Source organism: Lepidochelys kempii, chromosome 18 (genome assembly GCF_965140285.1).
Source record: "Lepidochelys kempii isolate rLepKem1 chromosome 18, rLepKem1.hap1, whole genome shotgun sequence".
Classification (NCBI taxonomy): Eukaryota; Metazoa; Chordata; order Testudines; family Cheloniidae; genus Lepidochelys; species Lepidochelys kempii.
Genome location: NC_136397.1, coordinates 24069045 through 24092497, shown reverse-complemented (window position 1 = coordinate 24092497; position 23453 = coordinate 24069045). Strand labels below are relative to the sequence as shown.

The window sequence follows — 23453 nt, the reverse complement described above, 5'->3', positions numbered from 1 at the left end:
TGAAAGTGCTCCATCTGTGGCTCTCTTTTTCTGTTGCTAAAGTCTTTCCTCAGTTATCCTTCACAGATACTTCAGTGGACATAAACTTGCCAGGACTTTGTTGAGCTGATTAAGTGTTTTATTCTCACCTCTTTCAGCAGGCTCTTGAGCTTCTTTGGCATTCCTATCTGTGTATTTCTTTTTGTCTCCTCACACACAGTTTTTTATCCTCTTGTGTGTATATATATCGCTCCTTCCTTTCTCTTGACATGTTTTTGAAGAGTTTGTTTTGGCTGGTTTCCTTTCTTTCACATGGTTCCATGTGTCTTCACTTATCCAGACTTTAGGCATCCTTGTCTGGAAACTAGCTACAGTTGTGGAATCTATGATATCAACATACATAAATGTTCAATCTGATTCCTAGTCACTCAGTCTAGGGAATTCCAAATCCCTGTAGGGATATCTTTGGATGGTAATATCGTTCCACCAATTATGAGCCCTAACGCCAAGCACATTTCTACCAGTCTTTCACCATTTTGACTTTGAGAACCAAGACCGTGCTTGCCTATTGCTTTGTTTACCCAATATGAAACTTTCCCCTGCTCGTCCATCCAAACTTATCAGCCCTCCAGACCCATAGCAGTGACCTCGGCTCTGCCCTTATCCAAAGTGAGAGAGAAAGAGCTCAATCTGTTTAGCTTATCAAAAAGAAGATTGAGAGGTGACTTGATTACAATCTATAAGTACCTTCATGGATAGAAAATACTGGCTACTAAAGAGATCTTTAGTCTATCAGAGAAAGGCAGAACAAGAACCAATGGTCAGAAGCTGAAGCAAGACAAATTCACATTAAAAATAAGTTATACTTTTTAACAGTGAGGATCATTAACCATTAGAACAAAGTACCAAGGGAATTGTTGATTCCTCAGCTCTTGATCTTTTCAAGTTAAGACCGGGTGCCTTTCTGGAAGCTATTCTCTAGACAAACAAATTATTGTGCTCAAAACAGGTTACCAGGGTGACATTTAATGGTCTATGATGTAAAGAGGGTCAGACTACATGATTTAAGGGTCCCTTCTGACCTTAAACTCTATGACTATGCAACAGTTGAAGTAGACGCTTTTCGCATAACGTAAATAATCACTGCATCACACTGGGTTTGTTTTTAAAAATGGCTGAAGACAAATTGCTATCTATAGTTATGAGTGTCCTAATCAATGGTCACAGTTATGTAGATGGGATTCCTGGAGACTGTTTTTGATAGTCTGCATTTTAATGTTCATTGTGAAAAACCTGAGCAAAGAGTTTACAGAATTTGTAGTATAGTAACTTTTCTTTGCTCATCGTAATAAAAAATATTGGTATTAGACGTTAAAATTATAGAGCAAAGTTGCATCTCTGGTGTAATATAACAAAACCCATTTTATGCTATTTTAAACATAATAAACTCAATAATATGTGTTGCAAAATGTAATAATGATAAAGTGCCCAGCAGAAACTTCAGTATGGTAGGGCAATCCATTGAACTCAAGTGGTCTTGTAAATTCAGTAGACAGTAAATTCTGCAACACAATACCAGATGCAGAAAAAAATATCTGGGCTCACATTTTCCTTGAGCACATCATTCCTAGAGTACGTCTCAAGGCTAGAGTAAAACAGGAGGGGATAGTACACTAGGTTGTTGATGATACTCAGCTGTATTTCTGTTTCATCAGACACAGATGGGGCTTTTTTTTTTTTTTTTAAACTTTCCCAAATTCTGGTCTAAATTGGGATTTGGATGGTAGCAAACTGTTTGTTGCTCAAACTGAATAAAACAGAGGTGGTGCTTGTTAGGGTCCCAATTCAGCAAATTATTTAAGCATGTGCTTAACTTTACACACATGAATACTCCCAATGACATCAACAGAATTACTAAGAAACTTGATGTTAAGCAAATGTTGAAGTGGGGCTCACTGATGTAACAATTAAAGGGAATGTTGCAGGTAATATGCTGCCCATTTTGTTACTAAACTTTATTGCTTCTAGATGACAAGACCGCTGTAGTGGTCAAAAGTTCTTTTAATCTGCACTTGACAAAAAGATTGTGACCATTCCTTGCCACAGTACTCTAGACTTTTGTCACCTTTGGATGAGGTTATTGTAATGCACTTCATTTGGGCATCAGTACAGATTTACATTGTTATATGTGCCTAGAGACACTGATTATACATCGCCATCAACTACAATAGGAGTTATAGCCACACAGCTGAGAGCAGCATTGGGTCTATTAGAACAGGCACATGGTTGGTATAAACTGAAAACAAACCAACAATCCCATCAATAATGGTTATTTAAATATATTAATGAAACTCATGAGGCCTCCATCAGGAATGATCTTTCTAGGAAAAGGATGTACACGTAGGCATGCAGGAGCATGTCCACACACACACGCACAATTCTCTAGTCACTTTCATAGAATGGAGTTTTCCTTGATGCTTGTTAAGCCCTTTCCTCATTTTGGTCTTAAGTATGGAATAAACCTGTCTTTCGTGTTTTGGAGGATTTAATGATGCAAAGCAAATCATTTGTTGTAGAGGATTCACTATTTGGGCAACCAGGGGCATTTCCCCATTTGGCAAAATTAGAAAATAAAATGAGATTTAAATAAATGTATCTTTTCTCCACTTCCCCATTCAAAATATTAATGCAATTGAATAGCTTTTCCTGATGCAAGATTCAAGAGGCGGCTCCAAGGAGTCACTGTGTAGTGCAAATATACATATTCTAGGAGAGAACTTTAAGCTACATCAGCATCAGGACTTTGAACAGCCCAGCAAAAGAACAGCAGAGCAATAAGAGGCACTTTCAAAATATGCCTTGAATTAGGGTCCAATCTTGCTCCTACTGAAGTCAATGTAAATTCCACTCCTGTTTTCAATAGGAGGAAGATCAGGTCCTTCCTGTAAAATCAGGGAAAGTTACAGTGCGCTACTTGAAATTCTGAATGACAGTCACCAATGCATCTGACGAAGTGAGCTGTAGCTCACGAAAGCTTATGCTCAAATAAATTGGTTAGTCTCTAAGGTGCCACAAGTCCTCCTTTTCTTTTTGCGGATACAGACTAACACGGCTGCTACTCTGAAACCAGTCACCAAGTAGTAAGTGCATATTAATCATATACATGTGAAGGCACTGAATGCTTACCCATTTTTAAGAGAGATAAGACTTGCAAATGATTAGCAACCCATGCTTGAGATGTTTACATGCCTTTGTAACTAACTGCTGCAGAAAAGCATGCACCTTGCAAAAAACATTTTTCAACACTTCAATATCTTCACCAACACTCTGACTCCTTAACTATAGAGTGGGCAATATTCTGATGAAGTGAAGCCACATTTAGATTTTACTACAATACTGATTTTTAGGAGGAAAACAGGAATTCAGCAAATACAAATATAATATTTACAACTTTACATTAACAAGAGGAATTAATGGAAGCACTGCCCTTTCACTGCTCCTTCTGCTGAAAAACAAACCCTTTGTTCTCCTACCTCCACTCCCTGGACCTTCAGTTTCATGTGATCCTCTCTGGTGGTTTTCCCATCTTTCCTCTTTTTCCAGCAATATCCATCTTTCCTGTATTTCACCTTCTTCCTGTTGTACAGTATCATAGAACCATTCTGTGGTCTGAAAACAAGAAACAGATGAATTACATAAAGAAACACACTAGAAAAATTTATGATGAAAGATATTTAGACTACAAAGTCTCTACAGAAAAGCAATATTCTACATTTGACTTAACATAATTTTTCACCTTTGATTGCTGCTCACCAGATTAACTATGTTTTATGGTCTGCAAAAATTTACTTGGGATTTTGTACCTAATGAATTAAATGTGTCAATGAGAGTTATAAAAAAAGATCCCGTCAGTACTATCCACTGTCTGACCATGATATATTACCCGTAGGCTGAGCTATGCTCTAAAAATAGAAGAAAAAGAAGGGGAAAGAGAAAGGATGCTGGTTATTTTATGGTACGCAGTCTATTTTTAAAAGAATGTCTACCACATCTTTTAATCCATCAACCGGGATTAGGTAATAAGTAGGTTTAACAGCAGTTGAATGAATATGTTAGCAAAAAATAAATAGAAAAGGCATTCATTTATACCAGAATACATGGTATTCATTGCACATACTTTAGATCAATGTTAGACCTAAAATAGCTCTTTCATTTTTGTTCATCATCTTAACTTCAAAACTACCTGAACACATTTTCCACTTAGGAATCATCTATTGAAGTTTTGGGATATCAATAGCTAAGCATAACTACGTGTCCAATATACAGTCATTATTATCTTTTTGGTACACTACAATATTTCGTTGAAATGTTTCATCATATGCTAAACTGATATAGCAGAAATGCCATTTTTCTGTAACGAAAAAAAATCACTAAAAAGACACCATGCATCACATGCAGACATCAGTAATGTAGATGGTTGCAAAAATTTACAGTGGTACATTAGTCACAGTAATTTGGCTTTGGAATACCAAGAACAGAAAGAAATACAACAACATTAGCAGCAGCACCAGTAATAAACAACTTTCATCGAAAAGCTTTCGCTGGCGACATTTGATAAAGTAAAACTCCTGAACTTGTATAAACAAAACAAATTAACATACAGAAACCTTTGAGGAAAAATCTACACAATATACTTCACACCAATTTTTACAGAATTCAATTTTAAAAAACATATTTCTGTCTGGGCACCTGTATTTTCAGAAGGAGCAAAGAATTATTTGGAACTAACAAATGCTACTAAACATTTTCAGTGCCAGTAGAGAATTTCAATATAGCTCCCAGCCAAGAAAACTCTTTAAACAAGCCAAATTAAGTGGTCTGTTTCATACAATATTGGCTTGTGGTTTCAAAGCCACACCAGAGGTGAAAAAAGCAATACTTAGACCAGCTGGAAAAACAGCTTCCCCTCCCCCCTACTTTTATGCTTCAAACATAGCCATTCCAACAAGAGAAGAATATCATCTTATCCAGATTTTCACACTCCATTTTCTGTAAAAATGCAGAGCATCACTATTTGAAAGTGGTTACATGTAATGAATGTTTTATTACATAGGAATAACACAGTAACAAACAGTAACTGTTGTAAATAGGGTTAATAGTAATTCACACCAATACTGGACTAAATACTCAATTAAGCTCACGTCATCATTGTACACCATGTGTTACTGACATGTTTCCTCTGAGCCATACCCCAGCTGAAATGATCTAGACTAAGCCTATGTCCTTGTTTTTACTGCATGTCAAAACAAAGCGCAAACAAACAATGTGGAGAGACTGCAACAAAACAACATACCTGTTCTCTGCTTCTGCACTTGGGCATCACCTTCATGTATGTAGGTAAAGTGATGTTCATTCTGAAATACACCTAATGTGCCCTCCATCTCTTTCCCTAAATAGCGCCCTGCAAGGTTTGCAGAATCATACCCGCCATACGGAACACAACGAACATGGACAAGAAACTACTTCAAATCTCTTTCACCATGAAGATGAACCTACCCTATCCAAGCAACCTGACTGAATTCTATTTATAAATACAGAGAAGACACACCCTAGCAGCCAGCTTCCTGTCACTTTTAAGACAAACAATAATATCCACCATATTGGCATTTCTTCTGCGAGGCCTATATACACTAGCCCAAATTCTATCACCACCTCATTTTCAAAAAGGGAGTGGGGAACATGACTTCCTTTGTGCCTTGTATTGGGCCAAGCTACTGTAAGCACCTGAATAAAACACAGGGTCTTGTACAGCCTCAGTGCACAATTCTCCAAATGCAAAGTTGCTAGGGTCTGAAGTGGCTGTTCCAGAGTCTGGGCTGTGAGTAATTAATACTATGGAAACCCAGAAGAGTTCAAAACCTAAGAAAACCAAAACAAAAGAGCAGGAGGAGAGATGGTTATAGTCTCAGATATACATGTGCAAACCCTAAGTGCCAACTATTCTCATCTGCCCCAAGAGGTCATTAATTAGCTGATTTTAAGCATCTCAACAGAGATGGGTCTAGAGGAGAGGTTTGAAGGAGGAGAGAGCAAGGAGCCCTATAGATCAGTTCAGGGAGGATGTTCCATGTGGACAGGGCAGAATGGAAGGAGGTGTGGAGAGAGTGACACAATAAGAGACAAGAAGAGAAGTAAAAAGAGGCAGATTTGTGAATGGCCCTGAAGGTGAAAACAAAAAACTCGAATGTGATGCAGTGAAACAGTTAGACCCAATGGAAGGATTCAAAGAGGTGGTGATATGGTCAGAGCAGTGAACAAGGAAGGCAAAGCACAGAGCTAGCTCTTGCATGGACTGGAGAGTGGGAATAGGGAAGCCAGAGAGGCAGCAGTTTTAGTTATCAAGATCAGAGATGAAGAAGGCCTGGATGAGAATTTTGGTGATCTGGATAGGAAGAAGAGGATGAACCTTAGAGATTTGTATTGATTTTGTATTCTGTGTTTACGGTGCATGAATACACAGGATTTTTCATTTAAAATACAACAAAATATTAATTGTTTTCTTAACAAGATACCTGAGTGCTTTCCAAGGCCAATGAAACAGCAAAAGAAATATAAAAGAAAGGAGCCCAATGATAGCTTAGCCACTACTATGAATACCAGCAGCTGGCAGGTACATAGCCCTTTTCCTCTGAGCATCTCTTTGCACTCTTCATATATGCTACAGGGCCATTTTCATACCTACAATATTTTTTCACCATCAGCTTTCTAGCAGAGTGTCTCAGGCATCTTGTAATAAGATCTCGTCTGAGCAGAATAATGTCAAATGTTTTACGCTCCTTCCTGCTAATCTTACTGTGCAGCAGGATAACTGCTACCTGTTTCCACTCCTAAGTGTCTGAGACAGAGCTGGATGTCACCAGGAAGTTTATACCCCAACTATCTCTCAGCTGAAGGGCTTTATGAACATTTTGATATAAGCAATAAAAAATTTATTTCCTCTCTCTACCAATTATAATTAACTGGATTAAATCAGGCATTGTTCTCAAGACCACACCTACCACTTTTTGAGTGTATTGGAACTAAGGATTCTTAAAGTTGATTCCATTCTCTATTGCTACACAACCTTCTGAAAAATGAACCTTTTAGCGTCAATGAAACAGTCTTGATTTGACAGAGCTGCAGATAGTGCTGGATTAATTCAGTAAAGATATTACATATGGTGTTCGTGTTTATTCTACAAAGTTCTAGTAATTTCACGTCAACTCAAACTCTCTTCAAAACCTCAAAGACTGGTGTTTGTCATACCTGCTGAAGTATGCCTCATGGCTCACAAATCACCACCTTTTTAGGGCAGGTTGTGAAGAAAGTAGTGATGGGGCAGCTCCAGTCACCTCTGGAGTCCATAAAGCTCCTCAATCCTGATCAGTTTGGTTTCAGCACTTAGATACTACGTGAAATAGGAAAACCTATGCAAGACAGATTTAGCCTAGGATTTGCATGGAGATGGTATCGATACCTTTGAGTGATGATTTACTTCTAGTGATGGATGTCAAAAGGTCACAGTGGTTTCTGATACCTTTGACTGGAATAGCAGCAAAGAGTCCTGCGGCACCTTATAGACTTATGCTCCAATACGTCTGTTAGTCTATAAGGTGCCACAGGACTCTTTGCTGCTTTTACAGATCCAGACTAACTCGGCTACCCCCTCTGACATTTGACTGGAATGTTACATTAGTGGGGATGGGGTGGCTCTGCAAGGGTTCTGCTCTTTCCTCACTCAGAGATTTCATAGGGTGACGTTGAGTAATTTCTCTTCTTCCCTGATAATGCTTGAATACTGTTCAAGGGCTGTCAGGGGGTTCAGTCCCACCACCCCTTCTGTTCACTGGGCATGCAAGTCTTTGGGTGAATGCGACAAATTATGATTAAGGCTAAGATTCTGTCATGTTTATTTTTAGTAAAAGTCACGGACAGGTCATGGGCAATAAACAAAAATTCACAGAAGCTGTGACCTGTCCATGACTTTTGCTGTTGCGGTTCTATGGTTTCCCCCGCCACCGTGGTGGCTGGGAACTGTGGGGTTCCCCCTCTGCCAGCAGCAGCTGAAAGCTGCAGGGTGACCATCTTTCCCAAAGAGAAAACAGGACATCCCCAGCTTCCGCCTCCCCCCATGCGACGTTGTCGCCGGAACCTTGCAGGGGGCCCCCCCCGTCACCTGAACCCTGCCAGGGCCCCACTTGCTGCCAGCTCGAGTCCTGCAGCCCCAGGGAATGACGCAGAGAATGTCATGGAGGTCTCTGGAAGTCACTGATTTCCATAAATGTAGCCTTAATTATGATCTTTAATGTGCATACGACAATTCTATTATTCTTTTTCATCAGCCCAGATGTTTCTGTTTACGTGCTTTCTCAGATTATCACTAGCACTATCAATATGGTCTTAGTTTCTTTATGGTTTTGTTTGATTGGATATGCTGAATTGATGAAGGGTGAGACACTGAGTCATTTTGAAAAAAGAAAAGGAGTACTTGTGGCACCTTAGAGACTAACAAACGAGTCATTTTGACTTTGTCTGATTTTGTTACAGCTAGTTTTGTCACAAGGAACTTACACGAAACACTAAATATAGAAATCAATCATGAAAAGTTCTATACACCCACTTGATTGGGCTGAGTAATTTTTTGATGGGTGATTAGAATATCATTCATTTTCTCATTACCATCATCATTACAGCATGAGTGGGTGTCCAGATTGTGTACCTGGCCTAGTACAATTTCATGATGATTTTGCAAGGCTGAAATAAACACAAACAACTTTCCTTCTATTACAGAGCACGGAACAGAGTAAGATGTCACTGGACAACACATAGCTAAAATGGTTTGGTTAAAAGTCTAGTAAGTTACAACCTTCTGTTCCTGTTTTTTTCTATTTTTAAAAAAAAAAGCCTGTTACAAATCTTGGGAAAGTCTCTGACTTTGATAGCAGTGTTTCAAGTTGGTTTAATGCCTATAGAAACCAGCTGTTTCTTGGATATCTTCATAAAAATGAGGAACAATTTTAACCTGATATAAATTGTTCCTATATTTCTCTCTTGTTGTAAGAAAAAATAGAGAAGGTAGGTCTCCGGTGCTTATCTCTGTCTCACACAAACACAGCCACGAGTAATAAATTGATGATTACAGCAAGGCTGAAGAGATCAAGATCCGATACAAATCCTCAGAATGCACATTTGGTATATTACAAAACCCAATCTCATCAAAAGGCTTTGCGTGTATACTTACATTCAGGAACACCACTCAGACTTTTACAGGATATTCAAGATTGCAGGAGGAAGGAAGTTGCAGACCTGAACTTAGATTCTTCTGTGATCACAGGTTCTTACTGGACGATTCTAGTTTATGTTTATAGGAGGGTTTGCAAGGGAAACAAATTAAACCTGTGCTGCATTTGGTCAGCTGTGAAAAAGCAATTTTGCTTTTTTTTTTATTCTTCACCTGGAACCACGGCAATAATAAGTAGGACTAGATAGAAACACCAATTTACTTTATTTGATTAGCTCCTAGTTTGCAGCTCCACAGCCATCTTCATATCATTAAAATAAGTCTATACTGGAAATAATAAAATAGTATTTTAATATTATTGCATAATGGAAAGAATACGAACCAAAATAATTGATAAATATTGCAAGGTCTAGCTCCTTTTGCACTTTTACTGCTGATATATGGTCAGGCTAATTAAAAGAATACTGGGAACATATTTGTTATGTTTCACATGTAAGTGATTTTCAGTTTTTAAAAACAACAATTCATAGTTCTCCTAATAATTACTCAATTACTATATTTACAGAAAACCAGTACCTCAAAAATTACTTTTTGCTTTTAACTATGCGTGTACTATATTTGTGCCAGCTTCCCATCAATAGAAAGCATCATAGTTATTAAAAGTAGGTAATATTTCTTTGCCTGTGCATTTTAATATTTAGAACTGAAATTTATTCACTAATGTCTGATAAACCAAATATATCTCCTTGTTATCTCCTTGATAATTCTGACCCATAGACCAAGCTATAGCTGAGCATGTAATTAGCTGACTATATAAGCAGCTGTGACAGAAGGTCTGTCAAATTTTGAAATCTTGGAGTCTAATTATTTTTTTAAGTGGAAATTTTATTCACGTTCTAGTTACATCAAATGGCTCTTAAAGGGATATATTTATATGAACATTCACACCTGAGCATGTTTAAGCAAATATTGGCATGCCTTGTACATGAGTTTCCTCTACACAAGGAGGTCTGATGGATTCTGAGAGCTTGGGGAGGGCAAGTCAGGGGAGGGATCGGATCGCTACCCCTTCCTGCTTCTCCACGTGGGCACCAATGATACTGCCAAGAATGACCCTGAGTGGATCACTGCGGACTACGTGGCTCTGGGAAGAAGGATAAAGGAGTTTGAGGTGCAAGTGGTGTTCTCGTCCATCCTCCCCGTGGAAGGAAAAGGCCGGGGTAGGGACCGTCGAATCGTGGAAGTCAACGAATGGCTACACAGGTGGTGTCGGAGAGAAGGCTTTGGATTCTTTGACCATGGGATGGTGTTCCATGAAGGAGGCGTGCTGGGCAGAGATGGGCTCCACCTAACGAAGAGAGGGAAGAGCATCTTTGTGAGCAGGCTGGCTAACCTAGTGAGGAGGGCTTTAAACTAGGTTCACCGGGGGAAGGAGACCAAAGCCCTGAGGTAAGTGGGAAAGCGGGATACCGGGAGGAAGGACAGGCAGGAATGTCTGTGAGGGGAGGGCTCCTACCTCATACTAAGAATGAGGGGCGATCAGCAGGTTATCTCAAGTGCCTATATACAAATGCACAAAGCCTTGGAAACAAGCAGGGAGAACTGGAGGTCCTGGTGAAGGCAAGGAATTATGATGCGATTGGAATAACAGAGACTTGGTGGGATAACTCACATGACTAGACTACTGTCATGGATGGTTATAAACTGTTCGGGAAGGACAGGCAGGGCAGAAAAGGTGGGGGAGTTGCATTGTATGTAAGGGAGCAGTATGACTGCTCAGAGCTCCGGTACGAAACTGCAGAAAAACCTGAGTGTCTCTGGGTTAAGTTTAGACGTGTGAGCAACAAGAGTAATGTAGTGGTGGGAGTCTGCTATAGACCACCGGACCAGGGGGATGAGGTGGATGAGGCTTTCTTCCGGCAACTCGCAGAAGCTACTAGATCACACGCCCTGGTTCTCATGGGAGACTTCAATCACCCTGATATCTGCTGGGAGAGCAATACAGTGGTGCACAGACAATCCAGGAAGTTTTTGGAAAATGTAGGGGACAATTTCCTGGTGCAAGTGCTAGAGGAGCCAACTAGGGGGAGAGCTTTTCTTGACCTGCTGCTCACAAACCAGGAAGAATTAGTAGGGGAAGCAAAAGTGGATGGGAATCTGGGAGGCAGTGACTATGAGTTGGTCGAGTTCAGGATCCTGACACAGGGGAGAAAGGTAAGCAGGAGAATACGGACCCTGGACTTCAGGAAAGCAGACTTCGACTCCCTCAGGGAACTGATGGGTAGGATCCCCTGGGGGAATAACGTGAGGGGGAAAGGAGTCCAGGAGAGCTGGCTGTATTTCAAAGAATCCCTATTGAGGTTACACGGACAAACCATCCCGATGTGTCGAAAGAATAGTAAATATGGAAGGCGACCAGCTTGGCTTAACAGGGAAATCCCTGAGGATCTTAAACATAAAAAAGAAGCTTACAAGAAGTGGAAGATCGGACAAACGACCAGGGAAGAGTATAAAAATGTTGCTTGGGCATGTAGGAATGAAATCAGGAGGGCCAAATCGCACCTGGAGCTGCAGCTAGCAAGAGATGGCAAGAGTAACAAGAAGGGTTTCTTCAGGTATGTTGGCAACAAGAAGAAAGCCAAGGAAAGTGTAGGCCCCTTACTGAATGAGGGAGGCAACCTAGTGACAGAGGATGTGGAAAAAGCTAAGGTACTCAATGCTTTTTTTGCCTCTGTCTTCACGAACAAGGTCAGCTTGCACACTGCTGCGCTGGGCAACATAGCATGGGGAGTAGGTGGCCAGCCCTCTGTGGAGAAAGAAGTGGCTCAGGACTATTTAGAAAAGCTGGACATGCACAAGTCCATGGGGCCGGATGCGTTGCATCTCAGAGTGCTAGAGGAGTTGGCGGCTGTGAGTGCAGAGCCATGGGCCATTATCTTTGAAAACTCATGGCAATCGGGGGAAGTCCCGGACGACTGGAAAAAGGCTAATGTAGTGCCCATCTTTAAAAAAGGGAAGAAGGAGGATCCTGGGAACTACAGGCCAGTCAGCCTCACCTCAGTCCCTGGAAAAATCATGGAGCAGGTCCTCAAAGAATCAATCCTGAAGCACTTACACGAGAGGAAAGTGATCAGGAACAGTCAGCATGGATTCACCAAGGGAAGGTCATGCCTGACTAATCTAATCACCTTCTATGATGAGATTACTGGTTCTGTGGATGAAGGGAAAGCAGTGGATGTATTGTTTCTTGACTTTAGCAAAGCTTTTGACATGGTCTCCCACAGTATTCTTGTCAGCAAGTTAAAGAAGTATGGGCTGGATGAATGGACTATAAGGTAGATAGAAAGCTGGCTAGATTGTCGGGCTCAACAGGTAGTGATCAATGGCTCCATGTCTAGTTGGCAGCCGGTGTCAAGTGGAGTGCCCCAGGGGTCGGTCCTGGGGCCGGTTTTGTCCAATATCTTCATAAATGATCTGGAAGATGGTGTGGATTGCACTCTCAGCAAATTTGCAGATGATACTAAACTAGGAGGAGTGGTAGATACGGTGGCAGGTAGGGATAGGATACAGAGGGACCTAGACAAATTGGAGGATTGGGCCAAAAGAAATCTGATGAGGTTCAACAAGGACAAGTACAGAGTCCTGCACTTAGTACGGAAGAATCCAATGCACCGCTACAGACTAGGGACCGAATGGCTAGGCAGCAGTTCTGTGGAAAAGGACCTAGGGGTGACAGTGGACGAGAAGTTGGATATGAGTCAACAGTGTGCTCTTGTTGCCAAGAAGGCCAATGGTATTTTGGGATGTATAAGTAAGGGCATTGCCAGCGGATCGAGGGACATGATCGTTCCCCTCTATTCGACATTGGTGAGGCCTCATCTGGAGTACTGTGTCCAGTTTTGGGCCCCACACTACAAGAAGGATGTGGATAAACTGGAGAGAGTCCAGCGAAGGGCAACAAAAATGATTAGGGGTCTGGAACACATGAGTTATGAGGAGAGGCTGAGGGAACTGGGATTGTTTAGTCTGCGGAAGAGAAGAATGAGGGGGGATTTGATAGCTGCTTCAACTACCTGAGAGGTGGTTCCAGAGAGGATGGATCTAGACTATTCTCAGTGGTAGCAGATGACAGGACAAGGAGTAATGGTCTCAAGTTGCAGTGGGGGAGGTTTAGATTGGATATTAGGAAAAACTTTTTCACTATGAGGGTGGTGAAACACTGGAATGCGTTACCTAGGGAGGTGGTAGAATCTCCTTCCTTAGAAGTTTTTAAGGTCAGGCTTGACAAAGCCCTGGCTGGGATGATTTAGTTGGGGATCGGTCCTGCTTTGAGCAGGGGGTTGGACTAGAAGACCTCCTGAGGTCCCTTCCAACCCTGATATTCTATGATTCTAGGGCAGGGTCTGGAGGAGCCCAAGGCCGGTGGAGTCTCAGAGCCTAAAGGGGGAAAGTGGGGGACAGTGGGAAGGCAGTAGGGACCTTAGGCCTGTGGGGAGCTCTGGGAGCCTGAGGTGGGGAGAGGCAGTGGGAGTGCAAAGCCTGTGGGGGCCCTGGGAGACTGGAACACCACCCCGCCCATCATTTCCTTACTAGCCACAGTCCCCTTCCCTCCTGAGGGGTCTACAGAGCCTAGAGTCAGCAGAGATGGGGGAGGCAGACCAGCACTCCCCAGAGGCCAGCAGCAGGAATTGCGCCTGCTGCTCAGGGCCCAGCCAATGTGAGGGAAAGGGTGATTCATAGATATTTAGGTCAGAAGGGACCATTATGATCATCTAGTCTGACCTCCTGCACAACGCAGGCCACAGAATCTCACCCACCACTCCTGCAAAAAACCTCACACCTATATCTGTGCTACTGAAGTCCTCAAATCGTGGTTTAAAGACTTCAAGGAGCAGAGAATCCTCCAGCAAGTGACCTGTGCCCCATGCTACAGAGGAAGGCGAAAAACCTCCAGGGCCTCTTTCAATCTGCCCTGGAGGACAATTCCTTCCCGACCCCAAATATGTTGATGCGACAGAGCAGACAGGTTTGTGCAGCCCATGAGATGCAGGCCCCCAGGCTGCTCTGGTGATGCTGAGCTGAGGCCTACCGTGCTGCGTGGGGCCTGTTTGATACTGTCCAAAGGGCCTGCTGCCAAGTAAGGTTAATGGAAAAGTGGTTTCTGTTTCCACATGTATTTATCCTTTAAGGTCCCTTACTCCTCTGCAGGGTTGACCTGGAATATTGCACTGGCAGCCAAGCAAATCTTCCCCACACTCTCGCTACAGCGCTCACCATTTCTCCCACTAGGAAATGGACTCCGGGCTGAAATTTGAAATACAAAGCAGAGCCTCCTAGGTTTGAGGATCTGTTGGGGAGAGGAAGGCTGGTACATGTTCAGAGAGGGAAACAGGGAGTGTGGAAAAAGGAAAATATTTTTAAGCAAATATCTGCAATCTGTTGTGTAAATATAGACTAAGTTTATTTCCAAATACCTACTGTCATGTGCAATCTTGAATTTTCACGAACATGTCTGTCTAGAGCAGTGGTTTTCAACCTTTTTCATTTGTGGACCCCTACAAAATTTCAACTGGAGGTGGGGACCCCTCTGGAAATTTGAGACGTAGTCTGCAGATCCACAGGCGTCTGAGGACCACAGGTTGAAAATCACTGTTCTATGATAATGACAACCTTTCGCAGACCCCTTAGACATAGTTGTAAACCACTGGTCAAGAAGGCAGAAAATAGGGAGACAGAAATTATTATAACTACATAAAATACAAGAGTCCAGATAGAATTTTTATAACATATTTAAAGAAATAGGTTGCCTACATTTGTTGGGAATTAATTATGCATTATTGATTGTTAATATTAGTTATTAATTATATATTACTTAATATCAGATGTCATTCTTCCAAATGTACACTTAATAAAAAGAAAAGGTGGGAGACTCTCCCCTCTGGAGTGGGTCATTAATCAAACGCAGGCCAGCAGAAAGCCCTGTTTTCTTTTTTTCCATCCTACTGTCATGCACACTGAATACATTTATCAACCAGAGATACAAAAGGACAGTGGTGAATAAAGTAATTTAATTGTATCCCTTCAAGTGGAGAGGCACTGGAAACTGACCCTGACGGTATGCAAATACTGAAAGCATGTGTGATGTGAAACAAAAATTATCTATAATTACTACAGCTGTGCTGCCCAGAGCAATGCCGATAATACAGGGCTGCTGATTTTTCATCGAATAGAATGTTTTTCAGGCGCTCACAATGTGGTAGCTGGCCCTTGTATTGGGCTTAAATCTAGCACACAGGTGTTCTCAGCCCACAAAGTCCATCTTTTTTATAAATAATTATGATCGCTGGATGGAACATCCTAGCAGTGTTTGTCTATAACACCACATCCTCTTAGCAGGTTACTAGGGAAAATATACGTGTAAATGGGGTCTGCTGGCTCACACAGACTGTTTACTCATTATTTGAGCTGACTGAAAAATCTGAACTTTTTGTCCTAGAAAACTTCAAATGAAACAAAAAAAAATCTTCATTTCCTATGAAATTACAGGTTTCAGAGTAGCAGCCGTGTTAGTCTGTATTTGCAAAAAGAAAAGGAGGACTTGTGCCATCTTAGAGACTAACAAATTTATTTGAGCATAAGCTTTCATGAGCTACAGCTCACTTCATCGGATGCATTCAGTGGAAAATACAGTGGGGAGATTTATATACATAGAGAACATGAAACAATGGGTGTTACCATACACACTAACGACAGTGATCACTTAAGGTGAGATATTACCAGCAGGAGAGCGGAGGAACCTTTTGTAGGGATAATCAAGGTGGGCCATTTCCAGCAGTTGACAAGAACATCTGAGGAACAGTGGAGGGTGGAATAAACATGGGGAAATAGTTTTACTTTGTGTAATGACCCATCCACTCCCAGTCTCTATTCAAGCCTCAGTTAATTGTATCCAGTTTGCAAATTAATTCCAATTCAGCTGTCTCTCGTTGGAGTCTGTTTTTCAAGTTTTTTTGTTGAAGAATTGCAACTTTTAGGTCTGTAATCGAGTGACCAGAGACTGAAGTGTTCTCCAACTGGTTTTTGAATGTTCTAATTCTTGACACCTGATTTGTGTCCATTTATGCTTTTACGAAGAGACTGTCCAGTTTGACCAATGTACAAGGCAGAGGGGCATTGCTGGCACATGATGGCATATATCACATTGGCAGATGTGCAGGTGAACAAGCCTCTGATAGTGTGGCTGATGTGATTAGGCCCTATGATGGTGCCTCTGAATAGATATGTGGACACAGTTGGCAACGGGCTTTGTTACAAGGATAGGTTCCTGGGTTAGTGGTTCTGTTGTGTGGTTGCTGGTGAGTATTTGCTTCAGGTTGGGGGGCTGTCTGTAAGCAAGGACTGGCCTGTCTCCCGAGATCTGTGAGAGTGATGGGTCGTCCTTCAGGATAGGTTGTAGATCCTTGATGATGCATTGGAGAGGTTTTAGTTGGGGGCTGAAGGTGACGGCTTAGTGGCGTTCTGTTATTTTCTTTGTTGGGCCTGTCCTGGAGTAGGTGACTTCTGGGTACTCTTCTGGCTCTGTCAATCTGTTTCTTCACTTCACCAGGTGGGTAATGTAGTTGTAAGAATGATTGATAGAGATCTTGTAGGTGTTTGTCTCTGTCTGAGGGGTTGGAGCAAATGTGGTTGTATCGTAGAGGTAGGAATAGCCGTCAGTAGCTTTCCGGTATAGGGTGGTGTTTATGTGACCATCGCTTATTAGCACCGTAGTGTCCAGGAAGTGGATCTCTTGTGTGGACTGGTCCAGGCTGAGGTTGATGGTGGGATGGAAATTGTTGAAATCATGGTGGAATTCCTCAAGGGCTTCTTTGCCATGGGTCCAGATGATGAAGATGTCATCAATTAGCACAAGCAGAGTAGGGGCATTAGGGGACGAGAGCTGAGGAAGCGTTGTTCTAAGTCAGCCATAAAAATGTTGGCATACTGTGTGGCCATGCGGGTATCCATAGCAGTGCCGCTGATTTGAAGGTATACATTTGTCCCCAAATGTGAAATAGTTATGGGTGAGGACAAAGTCACAAAGTTCAGCCACCACGTTTGCTGTGACATTATCGGGGATACGGTTCCTGACTGCTTGTAGTCCATCTTTGTAAGGAATGTTGGTGTAGAGGGCTTCTACATCCATAGTGGCCAGGATGGTGTTATCAGGAAGATCACCGATGGATTGTAGTTTCCCCAGGAAGTCAGTGGTGTCTCTAAGACAGCTGGGACTGCTGGTAGTGTAGGGCCTGAGGAGGGAATCTACATAGCCAGACAATCCTGCTGTCAGGGTGCCAATGCCTGAGATGATGGGGCGCCCAGGATTTCCAGGTTTATGGATCTTGGATAGCAGATAGAATACCCCAGGTCGGGGTTCCAGGGGTGTGTCTGTGCGGATTTGATCTTATGCTTTTTCAGGGAGTTTCTTGAGCAAATGGTGTCGTTTCTTTTGGTAACCCTCAGTGGGATCAGAGGGTAATGGCTTGTAGAAAGTGGTGTTGGAGAGCTGCCGAGCAGCCTCTCGTTCATATTCCAACCTATTCATGACGACAACAGCAACTCCTTTGTCAGCCTTTTTGATTATGATGTCAGAGTTGTTTCTGAGGCTGTGGATGGCATTGTGTTCTGCACGGCTGAGGTTATGGGCAAGCGATGCTGCTTTTCCACAATTTCAGCCCATGGACATCGGCGGAAGCACTCTATGTAGAAGTCCAGTCTGTTGTTTTGACCTTCAGGAGGAGTCCACCCAGAATCCTCCTTTTTGTAGTCTTGGTAGGAAGGTCTCTGTGGGTTAGTATGTTGTTCAGAGGTGTGTTGGAAATATTCCTTGAGTCGGAGACCCTAACCCCCCCCCCCCCATTCCTCAGACAGTCTTGTCAACTGCTGGAAATGGCCCACCTTGATTATCGCTACAAAAGGTCTTTTGCCCCCCGCTCTCCTTCTGGTAATATCTGACCTTAAGTGATCACTCTCGTTACAGTGTGTATGGTAACACCCATTGTTTCATGTTCTCTATGTATATAAATCTCCCCACTGTATTTTCCACTGAATGCATCCGATGGAGTGAGCTATAGCTCACGAAAGCTTATGCTCAAATAAATTTGCTCATCTCTAAGGTGCCACAAGTACTCCTTTTCTTTTTATGAAATTACAGTATCAATGCTTATCTTATTGCCTGTGATGGATATGCCGTAATAGACAGTGATATAAAAATATGGGATGAAATCCTGGTGCCACTGACATTAATGGGAGTTTTCCCATTGTGTTCAGTGGAGCACGGATTTTATCCCATTAGAAAGGAAAGATGAATATGTAAGAAAAGGAAGGAATCCAAGATGGCTGCAATGTACTATCTAACAAAACTGACAATCATTCAGTGCCATTAACAGCACAGTTAGAAAGCAAATAGATTGCTAAATTTTTCTTGGACATTTTATACCTAGGCACAACAGACTAAAAGGCAGGAGCAGTCATAGTTCTGAGATTCTTTCGTGTGCTTCAGTCAGACCTTTCCCCTTATCTTAAATGAATGAGAAAATGCACCAGAGATCGATTCAGAAGGAAACCATTACTGTGTAACACAAGTTTCACATTATATATTCGGAAAAAACTTTGTGTCCATGAAATGACAATTCATCCTTACAACAGCTCCTGACTTGTCATAGTCAAATAATTTCTTAATAATCTAATACAAATATAAACAAAAATTAATCTGTCATCTCTTAGCAAAGAGGATTAACCATATCAAATGGTGTTCTGCAGGTGATAAATGCAGTGATGAACTAAAAACTGGTGAAGAGAACAATCCCATGTGTTCTGATAGAGATTTTCACACTCAGCAAAAATCTTTTAGAAGATTTTGTTTTGTTTATGATATATAAATGGTATAAAGGAATATAGTACAGGAACAATAATGCAGAAACTTCATAACTGGCACTTCTATTTATTTTCACTGAGCAACACCACAGATGTGCACAATGCTTTACATAAACACTGGAGTCCCTAGATTCAAAAACATCCCACTCCTGCAATCAGATCTACTACTATGGACCCTTGCCCAAGTGCAGAGCCCCACTGGATGGCCTTGCCATCCAGTCCCACTAAGTCAGCTGCCATTCAAAGGGGATGCTGTAGTTATCAGAGCTTAGGGTGAGCATTTTGTGAGCCATGGTCTGTGGTGGTCTCAGCAGAAGGTTCTGGAACTCCTTAATGCAAGAGATCAGGATGAGCCCCGTTCTGATCGGGGAAGAACCACCCTTTCACATAGCAATCTATCAGTACCGAGGACAGAAGAACAGCCCACAATATTTTTTCATAAATTATAAAAAGAAAAAGGGGAAAAGCCCTGAATAGAGTGGAGAGTGGTGTTCTTTGTGAAGAAAAAGCATGTGATCATTAATTCTGATCCCATTTGGAGGGGCTTGGATATCAGCTCTGTATGACACAATTTGCTTAACACTGAAATAGAACAGAGTACTTTAAGGATGAAGTTTAAGTTATAACTATGGATTTCTTCTCTTTTATGACTCTGTGGCATTTAAAAGCTGCCTATAAGTCTCCTCAGGTTTCTTGTTTAAGGCCTTGGGGAAGGAGGACAGGAAGAATAATTATGAAGCAGAAAACACTCTGTCATGGGCATGTATGAGATTTGAGATGTCTGTCTTCCTCTCTCTCTGTCATGGCTATCAGAGAAATAAATATTTTGGCATATCGGATAATTTTGTCCAAATTGTGTTACTTCCCAAATTGGTGATAAAGACACTGGTGGTCCTTTTCTTATATATGCTTTAAAAGGGGAAATTTGACACAATCCACAAGGATGTCACTGTGTTTCATAGAGACAAGGTGTGTGGGGTAATATCTTTTATTGGACCAACTATTGGACAAGTTTATACAGGGCTCTTCTTCAGGACTATGGAAAGGTACTCAGAGTGTCCTAGATAAATACAGAAGGTGGAACAGATTGTTTAGCATAAATAGTTAACACGTTTTGCTCTCTCACCGACAGAAGTTGGCCCAATAAAAAATATATTACCTCACCAACCTTGTCTCGCTAACATCCTGGGACCAACATTGCATAGTGTGTTTCATGTAATACAGCTTCAGTTCAAGAATCTCTGGACTGTATTGGATAATTTTTTTCTGCCAGACACCTGCACTTATTCTACATGATAAAAATATTAAAAAATGGAACAAGATGTGTTGAAAAATATTAATTGATATGCAGCTAATTGGCTTTTAAATCTCAGTATCCCAGGCCAAGGCAGAAAACGGGATGTTTCACCAATGTTTACTCCTGAGCAATTTTTCAGATCCTTATTCAAAAGCTGATTAAATAAGTGATTAATAAAGGAAATGGTGAAAAAACTCATCTTCATTGCTATAGGAAAGTGTATACATTAATACAAAGGAGTCCAATAGACAGGATGGCACCTCATTTAGTAAGTGCATCCATGCTGGTGAAAGGTTCCAGATTGACAGCCCTTAAGGCTGATGTCCTCAGTGTGTCCTCACTACAAATAATGCTCAGGTGGTTGCAGGACTAGCTTCCCACACATGCTGCCCTTTATCCTTACAAATGGTACATTAATTATCACATAAAAATTAAAATGATAAAGTCAGAACATAGCATTTCGACTTTACCAAAACTAAACATTTTGATAATGTCAAAAATAAGTATTTTATAATATTTTATTTAACCAAAAAAATGCAAGATTAGAATTTTTATCCTGATTCAGGACAAAACCAAATTTCAAAATCTCAGAACTTCCCACAGAATGGAAATGCCAATCTTCAACTACCTCTATTCATTATACATGGACTTTCATTTTTTAAGCGGCTCTCACTATTATTATTCAATGTTTGTAATATAATGGTAAATAAACCCTGATAAATTCAACATGATTTGATAGCCAATAAGGGGCCACAAAATTGCTTGTTCCTCAAGGTTTGCCAGCTTGTTTTGTGACTTGATGCATTGATGACACAGCAACAGATTCCTTTATACGTTAAAAAATATACAGTGAGGACGTAAAGAACATTTTACTAGCTACTAACACCAATTTTAATGTAGGTGGGGGGCATAAACTACCTAAATTCAATCTTCCCCTTTAAATCTAAACTTTTATTGTAATACCCTCACACATTACACACACATACTGCAAAGGTCCCCTCTGCATTTATTCTGAATAAAGTAATAATACTCTGCACTTTCGTAGCACCTTCCATCTGAGGATCTCAGCATGCTCAGCAAACATTAATTAATTTAGCTTCACAACACCCCTCTGAGATAACTGAAGTACATAAAAATCAAGTGGAATTCAGCAAAATAATGTTGTGAATGAGCTCTTCAACATTTCCCAAGATCTCTACTACAGGGAATTCTTCAAGTTAAATCTATATTTTTCAGGTTTGACACCACCACTTTGGTGCAACTTTCCTAGTAATTTATCACTTTTTCAAAGGGATGGGTCCACCTCCATTTGCTTTTTATAAGCCGCTTCCACTACTGAGTTTGCCACAATACATGCATGAAATGCCACGAATAATGAAACAAACTGGTGGCATAAACTGCAACAGAGACAATAGATCTGGGATCTAAATTGAACCAGGGATACTTTCAAAATGTGACCAAATCCAAGCTCAGCAACCAAGTTGGCAGGAATTAATTTATACAGGTCCATTTTCTGTTTTTAATATCCAGTCTCTCTTTTTTTGTTTTGTTTTTATATGAACTCTGATGTTTGGATAATGAAAGCCAAAGAAACATGGCCTTATTGTGTTTGAGACACAAACACACTAGGACAGTAAATACAGTATGAATTGTGGTAAAGGTATTTTGGTCAATAGACACTTCATAGCCATTCTACTGAACTCATAAATTAAAGCCCCGTTGGTCTAAATGACCAGGATGTTCCCCTAATCATGTTACTGCAATATTAATAAGGCTGTTTAATGCAACCAGTTTCTTCTAAATTGTCACATAAAATGTTAGTAAATGTCAGACATATCATTTAATTGAAAACTACATTTTACTGCCTATGGAACTCGAGTGGCTGAGAGCATGCTGTAAATATTGCAAAGCTAACAATGACTCTGGTTTTCTGGGACAAAAGAGTAAGGTCACCCCAAACCCTTCTTCTAGGGAGGCTGGTCTCTAAAAATGATTATTTTCTATTCCTCCCTGCAATTATTTCAGTCATCTGTGAAAGGTATTTAGAGCAGCTCAATTCTTTAGTATACAAATATAAAAATTAGGTCTCAGGTTTTTTAAAGGGATGTGCTATGGTGAACAGGCATCAACGACTCCTGAAATAACCTCCTCCCTCCTGATCCAGAAAACGCTATGAACAGCTCTTCCAAAATGAGGCAGAAAATGTTGCAGTTAGCTCCAGCTCATGCAGAACAAGAGAGGCCACTTCAACAAGATCAAACCAATGGCTGAAGCATAAATGAAATCCCAGTTCATCCAATGTATGATCTTCCAAACTCAGTATACAGGTATATCGGGCAGTCCTCCCACACTGCCTCCCGGCCTGCTTCATTCCTGTGAGCCAGAAGGATTCGGACAATTACAACAATCCAAGTCTTGGAAAATGAGCCAGCAGGTAGACGTAGGGGCTGGTGATACATGAACCAAACCAAAGCTATTAGGACAAATGTTCGGCTTACCAACCTTGACAATGCTCCTTAAAAATACTGTCAGGGTGAAGGCTGTGTGCTAAAGTTTACTCTCTTTGCAAAGCAATAAGACCTATTCTATAGGATACTAGGAGGAATGTGAATATCTCTTGATTTGAGTCTGATTTGATTTCTCTGCTGAGATGCTTTGCTTGCAATGGTATCCATGAACAATACATAAAGACAGAACTGAGCTTTGCCAGAAAGTTTTTCCACTATGGTTTTTAACCCAACCCATAAGCAGGAAAATCCTTTTTTCTGACCATAGCACTTAACTATGGCAATGGTAAAGCAGGAAATACCTCCTTATACCTTATTCGTCTACCAGAAGGAGACTCAGTTAACACACACTACATAGGGAAAGCCTGAAAGTGTGGCTTTCCAAGCATGATACTGAGAAATGACTCCTGCTAACAGTCTGGATGGCATTATTTCTTATTCCTACAAAGCTGTTGGCTGTTCTCTGTAGTTGGAG

At 41.2% G+C, this 23453-nt stretch overlaps 1 protein-coding gene across 17 annotated transcripts in view; it reads right to left on the bottom strand.

The window, feature by feature from the left end:
- Nucleotides 1-23453, bottom strand: part of CAMTA1 (calmodulin binding transcription activator 1) — a 950491-nt gene that overhangs the window by 604434 nt on the left and 322604 nt on the right. For all 17 annotated transcript variants that reach the window (XM_073316814.2, XM_073316813.2, XM_073316817.2 and 14 more), the window contains exon 4: nucleotides 3513-3648. In XM_073316814.2, the coding sequence (XP_073172915.2) occupies nucleotides 3513-3648 (136 nt within the window). The remainder of the gene's footprint in view (nucleotides 1-3512; nucleotides 3649-23453) is intronic.